Below are 11,978 nucleotides of genomic sequence, written 5' to 3'. Positions count from 1 at the left end.
CCTCTCCCCGCTCCCCACCGCTGCTCGCCTGCGGCCCCGCCCCTTTCTTTTCTGTATCCCCCCCATTGGCCGCCCCGCTCCCGCCTCCCAGCTGCTCCTCCCTCCCACTTTGCCATTTATGGCGGAGTGCACGCGTACGCGCAGCGTTCACGCGCAGCTGGCGGCCGATTGTGCGCCGAAGGCGCACCAAAGGCAAGCCCGTCTGCGTCCGTCCGCACCAGGACCGCGCCCAGTGCCAGGACCCCTGGCCCCCGACGTTGCCATCCCACACGACGGACCTACGATGCCGCCACCCTCATCGCACTCAAACCCGACCGCAATCGTGCCTGCTACCGAGCCGCCCCGAGACGCACCAACGGACCCTTCACCTGCCAAGCCTGCAAGTTCACCTGCCCCCGGACCTGCACCGCATCCGCCAAGCCGAGCACCAGCAACAATCACCTCAAGTGCATCCTGCTCAACACCCGATCCGTCCACAGACACACCATCGAACTTTGGAACCTGCTCGACACAACTTCACCAGACGTCGCCTTCCTAACAGAAACCTGGATGAACGCCTCCTCTGCGCCCGACATCGCCATCGCCATCCCGGACGGATACAAGATCACCCGGAGGGACCGCATGAACCAGACTGGAGGAGGCGTCGCCATCGTACACAAGAACACCATCCGCATCACGACCGACTCCAACGACACCTTCTCCGCCGCCGAGCACCTCCACTTCCAGATACACACCGACCCAAAGACGACCCTCAGAGGCACCCTCATCTACAGACCCCCGGGACCACGCACACAATTCAGCGAAGACATCACGGACTTCATCAGCCCGCACGCCCTCCCCTCCGCTGACTACTTCCTCCTAGGGGACCTCAACTTCCACCCGGAGAACAACAAGGACCACAACACCGCCGCCCTGCTGGACAACCTCGCCAACCTCGGACTCAAGCAACTGGTCAACACCCCCACCCACTACGCCGGCCACACACTTGACCCCGTCTTCTCATCCAGCAAGCACATCACCTTCAGCCACTCCACCGGACTTCACTGGACCGACCACAGCTGCGTCCACTTCAGCTTCAGAAGAACCACGACCCACCACCACCCACAACAGGTTCCTCGCAGGAGCTGGAGCAAGACCACCACAGAACAGCTCACCACCTCCCTCAGCCATAACCTCCCACCAGCACAACGGACCCCAACCAAGCAGCCCGCGACTTCACACAGTGGCTGACCGCCTGCGCCGATGACCTCGCGCCACTGAAGAACCCTCCCAGCAGACCTAGAAGCAAGAAAACCTCCTGGTTCACCGACGAACTCAAGGACTCCAAGAAAGCCTGGCTCCTCGACCAGACCGCAGACAACATGACAGCCCTCAAACACGCCGCCCGCAAGCACCACCAGCTTATCCGCACCACCAAGAAAACAGAACTGAAGGAACGACTGGACAACAACGCCCACGACAGCAAGGAACTCTTCAGCATCGTCAAGGAGTTCTCCAACCCCAGCACCGGCAACAACGACATCACTCCTTCACAAGATCTCTGCGACTCTCTCGCCTCGTTCTTCCACCGCAAGATCACCGACATCCACAACAGCTTCGGTGCACCAACCACGTACCCAACCGTCGAACCAACGCCCCCACTGCCACCCTCTGCACCTGGACCACGGTAACCACCGAAGAGACAGCCCGCACGATGAACACCATCCATTCTGGATCTCCAACCGACCCCTGCCCCCACCACGTCTTCAACAAGGCCGACTCCACCATCGCACCCCAACTCTGGGACATCATCAACACCTCCTTCAACACCGCCACCTTCCCCGAGAGCTGGAAGCATGCCGAGCTCAGCGCCCTACTGAAGAAACCTACAGCGGACCCCACCGATCTCAAGAACTTCCGCCCCATCTCGCTCCTCCCTTTTCCGGCCAAAGTCATCGAGAAGACCATCAACAGACAGCTTGCCGCCTTCCTCGAGACGAACGGATCCCTCGACCCCTCGCAGTCCGGTTTCCGAGCCAACCACAGCACCGAGACCGCCCTCATCGCAGCCACCGACGACATCGAACCCTGCTCGACAACGGGGAAACAGCGGCCCTCATCCTCTTGGACCTCTCTGCAGCGTTCGACACTGTCTGCCACCGCACCCTAGCTCAACGCCTCAGCGACATCGGTATCCAAGGGAAGGCACTGGAGTGGATCATTTCGTTCCTCGCCGGAAGAACACAGAGAGTCCGCCTCCCCCAGTTTCGTTCCGAGGCCACCGAAGTCATCTGCGGCGTACCGCAAGGATCATCACTCAGCCCCACCCTCTTCAACGTCTACATGAGACCTCTTGCAGCCATCGCACGCCAACACAACCTCAACATCATCTCCTACGCTGACGACACCCAGCTGATCCTGTCCCTCACCAGAGACCCCGCCACCGCCAGAACCTGCCTACACGAAGGGATGAAAGACGTCGTCGAGTGGATGAAGAACAGCCGTCTGAAACTGAACTCAGACAAGACGGAAGTCCTCATCCTGGGACCATCACCCTCCGCCTGGGACGACTCCTGGTGGCCCCCCACCCTGGGCACCACCCCCAAGCCAACAGACCACGCACGCAACCTGGGCTTCATCCTGGACTCCTCCCTCTCGATGACCAGACAAGTCAACGCCGTCTCCTCATCACGCTTCAACACCCTACGCATGCTCCGCAAGATCTTCCGAAGGATCCTGACTGAGACCAGGAAGACTGTCACCCAGGCACTCGTCACCAGCCGACTGGACTACGGAAACGCCCTCTACGCCGGAACCACAGCCAAGCTACAGAAAATACTCCAGCGCATCCAGAACGCCTCCGCCCGACTCATCCTGGACATCCCCCGATGCAGCCACATCTCCGGCCACCTGAGGGACCTGCACTGGCTCCCCGTCGACAAGAGGATCACTTTCAGGCTCCTCACCCACGCACACAAGTCTCTCCACGACCTGGGCCCCAAGTACCTCAACGACCGCCTGACCTTCTACACGCCCACCCGCCAGCTACGTTCTACAAGCCTCGCCCTCGCCGCCGTACCACGCATCCGAAGAGCCACCGCCAGAGGAAGATCCTTCTCTTACCTGGCAGCCAAGACATGGAACTCCCTCCCCATCCACCTTCGGCTGACCCAGGACCACCTCGCCTTCAGGAGGCAACTCAAGACCTGGCTGTTCGAGCAGTAGCAGACCCCTCCCCAAGCGCCTTGAGACCCTTCCGGGTGAGTAGTGCGCTATACAAATGTTATGATTGATTGATTGAAATGCAAGAAGCAAGCCCACGGAACTCTCGTTGAGTGTAGGCCCACAATCTTCAGTGCAGATGATGCTCAGGGCTTGGGCTACAAAGCGCAACTTCAGGAAAGCTCGGGAAGTCAATGCACTTAGCAAATGTGCACGGTGTCAGGAGTTCTGGTTCCACGTCACTCATTCAGGCTATGGGTCTCAGCTTTGCTGTGGTCTCGTGTCGGCCTTAGAGAAGTCTGGAAATCCTCTTCTTGGGCTGCAGGTACTTTGGAGTCTGGCGGGCGCTTCAAAGATGCAGACCGGCAAATGCTTTGTTGGTGCCTGTTTGAACAGGGAAGTCACTCCTTGACCCCAAGGGAGATTCTTCCATCTTCTAGTCGTGTAGAATGTCGAAGTTCCAGGATATGTGTTGCAGAGTTTCGCCCAGGTGTAGTCTGAAGTCTTAAGGACTGGGGTCCCATACTTATACTAAGAAAGGGGGTTGGACATACTCTGGGGACCCACCTATGTGAGGGTCTGCGAAGAGGGGTGGTTACACCCATTCCCTTTGTCCAGTTTCGCGCCAGAACAGGGGCTGAGTGCCCTTGCAACCAGTTTGAACTGGGATATGCACAGGGACATCAATTGTGCCCCCAGCACTGTCTGAAAAGAATTCACTGAATGCTCCTACCCAGTCCCAATACACTAAAGCCTGTCTGGGAGGTGGTTACACCTCCCTGTGACAGGAAACCAATTGTCCAGGCCTCCCCTGCCGGAGTTTCGTCCAGCAGCAGGAGGTCAGGCCCGTGTCTGTGGCTGCAGCATCCATTTTGTGATGTTAGAGTTCTTTTAAACTATTACCGTTCAGACCAGTGTGTACATGTCTCTCCCTCTAGAAGGATGGAAGTCTACCCCCGCTGCCAGGACTGGCAGGGGGGGTAGGATTCCAAAGTGTTCGACACCAAACACGATATGTTTCGATGGATCCATACCGAAGTTAACATTTACCACAAGTTTATAATGCACTTAAGAGTATATGGTCTGGCTGCATCACAGAACAGCTTCAGCTAATAGATTCCGAAAGCTGCAGCGGGGTCCTGCTCATGCATGGGCACCCTCTCACACAAAACCAAGCACTCTGCCTTCAGGATTGGCAAGACCTGCCATAGGAGTGACTTACAGGTTTACATGTGTCAGTGATTAAAGGTAGATATAAGTAGCCTATATCTTAGTAAGGGGTGCAGGCACCGCCTTACCCAGGCTGCAGAAGCAGACCTGTGGTATCATTTTGAGAGGCTTCCCAGGGGTGGCATAATACATGCTGCAGCCACTGGTAGGCCTCGGGGGTACCTATGCCCTTAGTACCTAAGGTACCATATACTAGGGACTCATAAGGGCACCCCAGTACCCAAACTGGAGTGCACCTAAAGTACATGCAATCATCTTAGAGAGGAAGCAGCTAGGCTGGGGTCCTGGTTAGCAGGGCCCCAGCCAGACTAAAGTCGAGAAACAGTGAAACACCAGCAAAAAGTGGCGGTAAGCATTGTAAGCAGATCCTACTCTCCTACAGCTGGGTCCAAATTGGAATGTCATAGTGAGCATAAAAACGATGGATTTAGGCCCAGATCTTTGTACTGGGGTGAATGTACGACATTGTTCTGCATTCTGTCCATTAATTGTTCTTTTTGTATTTGTCACCACGAGAGGGACGGGTATGCCCAGACGTGGGTCCTGTTCTCTCCATGCCACTGGAGTCAAGCTATCCTGGCGGATGAGGGCTGAAAGCCTGAAACCGGCCCTAGGATGCTTGTTTCCAGTCCAGGGGTGACCTGTCCTGGCAGGTTTGCCATTGGGCACACAGTCAAGACTGATTTGCATATGGCTGGGTCCAAATTGGAATGGCATGGTGAGTAAAACAAACGATGGATTTAGGCCCAGATCTCTGTACTGGGGTGAATGTACGACAGTGTTCTGCATTCTGTCCACCAATTGTTCTTTTTGCATTTGTCACCCCGAGTGAGACTCAGGGCTGTCAAAGTCTATACACCTGCTCCTGTGCCTGGTTTACTGGAAGTGGATGCAGATACTTCCACCAGAGGAATCGATGCATCTCCATTCTGCTTGAAGCAGTACTGGCGCATCGACCCGGTTACAGGACTAGGATCTGCGCATCGCACTTACAACCAGTACATCGCCTCCAGAACTCAACACATCAGAACTGCGCATCGCCACCCCTGCAGTGTGGAGAGATCGACACATCCCTTGACTGCATGGAGAAACCCAGCACGTTGCATTGGAACCAATGCCCCTTAGCTGTGGCGCTTCATCTTCAGAACCGGTACATCACCACCACTGCGGAATCGACATCGATGCATTGCTCAACTGGGCCCGCATCGCGCTGTTTTGTCCAGGATCAAGGTACTCTGTTCACCAGGCCTGAGTGGCTCCTATATACGGCCTGTGCTCCATCGTGGTTGGCCTGAACTGTTGACTTGCCCCGGTTCAGGTGATCAGATAACCCCCAATTGCGCATATTGCTTCTAAGTGCTATAACACTTTGTAATCTTTAAAAATGAATAACTCGACATGTACTTATTGGATTTGTGTTCATCTGTTCTTGACTTCTTAAAAAAATATTTTCTGTTTTTGTAAAACTAGTGTGGATTCTTTTTGGGGGAATTTTCATTGTGTTACAGTGTGTTTTGTTGCACAAATAATGTACGCATTGCCTCTTTAGATTAGCCTGAATGCTGTGTGCCAGGCTACCAGAGGGTGAGCCTGTGTTCTTATTTAGTGTTTATCTGACTTGCCCTGACTGAGATTGTGGTTCCTGCTTGGACAGGGTGCCTACCTCTGACAACCAGAAACTCTGGGGCTTATTTACGGGATTACTGCTTCACTGCCCCATACCAAAGTGAAGAGCAGGAATGCACTGGATTTAACCAATATTGGTGCCTTCCTGTCCGGATGTATGACGTTACAATGCATGCTATTACAACGCATGCCTTTACGATGCAAGTTTTACAACGCAAGTCGTTACAACGACTTGCGTTGGGGGGCGCTGGATAGTGGAATAGTTTAATTTACTATTCCAACTCCAGTCCCCGTGGATAGTAGGGAAGGTGTTGGAAACTTTTCCCTATCCTAGAGCGCCCCTCAGCGCAATTCGTTGTAAAAGTTGCGTTGTAGTGGGTGCGTCGTAAAGGCACTTCGTTGTAACAGTTGCGTTGTAAAGGATGTTTCCCTTCCTGTCCTTTCTCTCTGAGCTGGGAGGATTGTTTATGTGCAGGAAGGGGCACCTTTCTGCTCAATAATAATCCCAAGAGGTGCAATCCTCTTTTTTTGTGTGTGCGTCATTCAGGAATCATAGAAAGAGGAACAAGTGAGGATAAAGAAACATATTTTTCCTGGTTACGCCTCACCTTCGTATGTACGGCTTTTGTCTCTTCCCCAGATTGACATGATTTTGTAAATCCGGGACAGGTTTACATTCCATGGGTGATGCGTGAGAAAACCCGCCGCAATGCACATGGAATGCCTTGCAGGAACAGAGTAAGGAGATGCCGATTGCGTTGCGTTGCCTCACTCATGATTCATGAGGCCACTCAAGGCCACGCAGGGCGGCTTTGAGTGGCATCATCAATCGAAATGAGAGGCCCGCGTCACGTATGTACCACTTCATGTGGTGCAAAAGTGATGCAGGGCTCTCATACATAAGCCCCCAGCGCTATTCAGGCATCATCGCTAATGGGGACTTAACCTGAATATCCACCTCCCATTGGATGTACAGGTTAAGAAGTGGACTGAGCAGGCGTTAGGTTTTGGCGATAACCGCGCTTCGCCTGCCTTGCTAATAGGCGATAGCTGTGTTGGCGACTGCTTTCAGTGGCTAACAGGTTCGGTACGGCCACTTTGCATGTCATTAGCGATAAATATCGCTGACATGCAAAGCGGGCCCCAAACCGCTCGCTATCACCTACAAGCTGTACCTAACTGCTGTTAGCGACAGCTTGCTAGTAGGGCGATAGAAATATCGCCGCTTTCGCCAGAAAAAGTCCCGCTAAAGCGGCGATATCGCCCTTGCTATAGTTCGGACAGTGTTCCTTGATGTAAAAGAGGGTACGTGCTTTTTCTCTCATGTTCATGAGATATCATAGTTTGGTGGCTGAATGAGTGCCCAGGGCTGAGGGATAATGAGCAGGGCTAGTCATAGCCCTGCTCATGATTGAGCATGGCCAGGTGAAGGCACATGGTTTATAAAAGGGTGTGAAGTAGTTACTGCTATTCTCTCACATGGTCCACGAAGGCCATTGCTGTGTGAGGGCAAAAGGTGTGATTGGTGGGAGTGGGTTCTGTGTTGGCTGCTCGATCAGACTCTCTGAACTCCCAGTTATTTGAATAGGACTTAACGAATAGCTCGTGATTTCGGAATCGATTATTGCTGTTTGCACAAAGTATCCCAATGTGACTTATAGAAACCTATGCGGGGACTAGAGAAAGACACATCCTTCAGGGCTATGCTTCCCAATCTCTGACCTGTATTATGCTTATTAACCTCTGTGTATCACACACAGATGTTTATTTCAAGCAAATAATAATTGAAAATATAGATTATAATGATGTCACAATCTGACAGTATAGCTCAGTGAGCTGAGCAATTGCTGCTGACAAAATGCAGCATGCCCGAGGTCATGAATTAGAATCCTAGGAAAGCAGTCTCTGAATTCCTTCCTTCTGTAGGTAGATAAGTAAAATGCCATAACTCAAGTGATGATAACATCTATTACTGGCAGTGCTTAGAAAAGGCAGAAGTCTGGTAGGTATCACTGCATAAAATTCCCTTTAAATTACTTATTATTTAACTAGCAGCCCGTCCCGACCTTGTCCGGGTGCAACAGGCTTCCCCGACACCTGCCCGCCCCGACATTGTGCAGCAGCCCGGGCCCCCGCCCGGCCTGGCCCCCGCCTGCCCCGACCCCCTCCTGCCCCGACATGGGTCCCCGACCCCCGCCTGTCCCGACCCCCGCCTGCCCCGACATGGGTCCCCTTACCTGAGCCGCTGCTCCTCCCGCCTGTCCGCTGCTCGCACCGCCGCTGGCCTGTCCGCTGCTCCTCACGTCACCGCTCCTCCCCGCGCCATGTCCGCCGCTCCTCGTCGCGCTCCTGGACGCCGCTCCTCCCCGCACTCCTAACGTGAGCACGCACGTTGCGGCCGGCGCTACTTCGGAGGGACTACTTTTTTTTTTACTTAAAAGTTTTTAAATAACATTTTGTTTTAAAATTTATATAGCCTATACCCATCTACACACCCTGTCGATTCCAACGGCGTATCGGGTGTGTGGATTGGCGCTGTGGTTCCCGAGTTTACCCGCCTCAAAGGCTGAAAGTTCTTCCTTTATTATAGTAGTATAGATAGGCCTTGAATTCCTACTTTCCGAAAGTCTTCAGTTCCACATAGTTAATAATTTGTAGCAACTTGTTTTCTTCCTTCAGGCATCTTTCTTTCTAAATGCCTAAGGCCTTGTTTCCTCATTCCAGGTGGAATTTCAGTCTATAGGTTCCAACTTGTATTAATGCCTTGTTTTCACATTTCAGATCTGAAGGACCTTGAGCTCTACGGCGACGGATGGCTCAAGACTCATCTAAGGGTGGACACCTCCAGAAACATCAAACTCCAGTTCCGAGTCCATGGGCTTCCATTCCTGTATCTAGAGTTCCATAAATGTGCGGAGGACAAGGCTATCCCTGAACATATTGATCATATTGGAGGGAATAAACAAACAGTGCTCACCCTTTCATTTGGGGCACATTTCAGAGCCTTCCCTCTACACATCTACATCGCGCGAGCGATCGGCGTCCGCAAAGCCATAGAGAAACTACTTCTAAGAAGCCCGGAGACAAAAATCGTCCTCAAAACTGAGAATACTGCTTCTAAACCAGTTTATTTTGAATGTCTGAGTGACTTCCATGGCTACATTCAGTACAAAATCTTGAACAACCTGCTGAAGGATCTGAACATTGCCACTGTGGACGCGTGGGACATGACTATAGCCGCCGCTTCGAATGATATGCATCCCCCGCCTCTGGTCATCCAGAATGAAGTCAACCAATTCCTTGCATACATCTGCTGAAACACAGACAAGGGGGGTCATTAGGAAGACGGGCGGACTTAGTCCGCCCGCCATCCTATCGGATAATGAGACCGCCCGCCATAAGGGCGGTGGTCCCGTTGGGGCCATTAGGATGCGCCTGCCACAGTGGCGGGCGAATCCTGCATTTTTAACATTGTGGCGGGCGGTGCTTTCAGCACCGCCCACCACAATGCTAAAAATGCATGTATGAATTTGCATACACAAAGCGTCAGGCACCGCGCGGTGCATGCCGGATTGTGTATGCAAATGCAGGGGGGTACCACAGGCACCCCCCACCTCGCCTTCGAAGTGAAGAGCGCCTGCCTTTGCCGCCACGGAAAGGCATCTGTTTTGGCCCATTGTAATATGGCTGGCGGTGTCTGATAGACACCGCCACCATATTAAACCTTTTCGACCGGGGTGGAAAAGCAGCGGACGGTCTTTCCGTCCGCCGCGGTCCCCCCCGCCATAGTAATATGGCGGGGGGAAATGGGTGACGGCCGGGTGAGGATGTCTGGCGGATCGCCACCGCCCACATGGCGGTGGCGATCCGCCAGACATCCTAATGGGCCCCAAAGACTCGGGCTGCACATGTTTACATTGTGCCTAGACCACTTTGTAATTTACATAACACAAGGATGAGGGACGAGCACACAACAAAAACCAGGAGATCAAAAACATTGGTTCCTTGTGTAAATTATTTATATTTATTGTCGATTTTTCTGGTGAAGACTTTTGGTCCATTACAGAGTCAACATGTCGCTGTCCTATGGATAACCATCATGCAGCAGAGTTCTATCGCGATTCCCTTTTGGATCTACTTTGGTTCTCTCTTGGTTTCATGTCTTAAATGTTATTAGCCTGCCGCGGCATCGCAAAGTTATACATTGTATATTTTCTTTTGCAGCCATATTCTAGGTGTACGCTGTACGTGTTGCTTTTTATCCATTAGCTTGTCTTTGGATTTAGTCTGCACATTTAGTACATGTTTGGACAGAATACATGATATGATAATGTACTGTTTTCATTGTTCATTCAGCAACAAGCTTCTAACATCTAGACACATTGAGCCCGATTCACAGCTCTAACTTAAGACAAAATCCTAAACTTACTACCATTTTGGTATTCACAGAATGCACTTACTCATTTCGGTATTCACAGAAGGAACGTACTCATTTCGGTATTCACAAAAGTTAGGAGTTCTAACTTTAGGACTCCTAAATGCCTTCTGTGAATACCGAAAGTCCTAAAATTGGGATGTTTCTCCGTATAGTAGTAGAAAAATCCCAATTTTAAGACTATCGGTATTCACAGAAGGCATTTAGGAGTCCTAAAGTTAGGAGCCTTAACTTTACTAATACTAAACTGCAAAAAATCCCAATTTTAAGACTTTCGGTATTCAAAGAAGGCATTTAGGAGTCCTAAAGTTAGGACTCCTAACTTCTGAAAATACTGAAATGAGTAAGTGCCTCCTGTGAATACCAAAATGGTAGTAAGTTTAGGATTTTGTCTCAAGTTAGTTCTGTGAATCGGGCCCAACATCCTCTCAGGGCTGCATTTTCTAACATGGTTGTTTATAATATATAAAACAAGCATCGTGCCCTTGATGGGCAGAGAGGTGCATTCAAGAGGTGGAGACTGTCCTGGGACAATCATGGATTCAAACATGCATCTCTGTGCCTTCCATCTCGCCAAGAAGGATTGCCAACCTACAGCAGGCTGAGGGCCTAACTGTAGCATTGATGTATGGGTGCAATGCTCTCAGGGATCATGGAAATAACATTTTCCCTGACACCAAGGTCACAGAGAAGGGTTAGATATACATGAGGGGATAGTTCCACAGTGGTTGGAATAAATATTCTTTTTACTGTGATCATAATGCTGGTTATATTATTCTGTATCATTTGCCCATGTATGGCAGCATATATGTTTCATGCAAGACTATGATAGTTTTCAATAAATGTTTCGTGAACTCTCTTTGTGTCATTCTTGTGTCTACCTTTGGCATGCATGAGTAAACAGCGAAAGGGGAAAGACCTGTTTCCATGACTCCCTGGGGAATCTGAGGGGGATATTCACAAGGACTCAACTCCGATTCATCCCCACCCTAGTGCAACAAATGTGGAGATAGAATTAACACCCCATTCACAAGCTGGTGCAAACTGCAGACATCGCCCGTATTCCCACGATAACTGCCCCAAAATATATCTCCATGGTGGACACCACCAACTAACCCTAATGAGATGCAGAGTAGGCGTTCCCTTTGCAAAAACACATGACAAAACCACAATACCACTTTCACAACGAAGTGCCAGATCTGCAAAGTGAAACAAAAACATGCGATAAGCCGCGGTAGCAGCAGGGAATTAACACCTGCCTACTGCTGATGTGAAGCAGGATGACTACCTGCAGCATGAAAGGGGGCCCAGCCAAGAGCCACCCCTGAAGACCCACAGATGCCATGGAGCCAATGATCATGCAGCTCCGATACCCATGAGGGCCACAACACCCCCGGCAACCACCCCAGGCCCTCCCAATCAATCATTCATAGTACTTATAGAGCGCACTACTTACCCGTGAGGGTCTCAAGGCGCTGTGGGGGGT

The 11,978-nt window shown here is 51.5% G+C and overlaps 1 protein-coding gene across 2 annotated transcripts in view; it reads left to right on the top strand.

Annotated features, from left to right (window-relative positions):
- LOC144808341 (NXPE family member 1-like) overlaps window positions 1–11,349 on the top strand; it is a 157,424-nt gene extending 146,075 nt beyond the window's left edge. Inside the window, exons 6-8 of one of the 2 annotated variants that reach the window (XR_013606852.1) lie at window positions 8,839–9,390; window positions 9,953–10,554; window positions 10,700–11,349. Coding sequence is in view for 1 of the 2 variants with exons in the window: in XM_078673628.1 (XP_078529754.1) it covers window positions 8,839–9,374 (536 nt within the window). In the remaining variant the exon portion in view is untranslated. Of the gene's footprint in view, window positions 1–8,838; window positions 9,391–9,952 lie in introns of both variants that reach the window. The other variant, XM_078673628.1, reaches the window with a different exon arrangement.
- The last annotated feature ends 629 nt before the right edge of the window (window positions 11,350–11,978 follow it).

Source organism: Lissotriton helveticus, chromosome 1_1 (assembly GCF_964261635.1).
Source record: "Lissotriton helveticus chromosome 1_1, aLisHel1.1, whole genome shotgun sequence".
Classification (NCBI taxonomy): Eukaryota; Metazoa; Chordata; class Amphibia; order Caudata; family Salamandridae; genus Lissotriton; species Lissotriton helveticus.
This window is presented reverse-complemented; position numbering and strand designations above follow the sequence as displayed.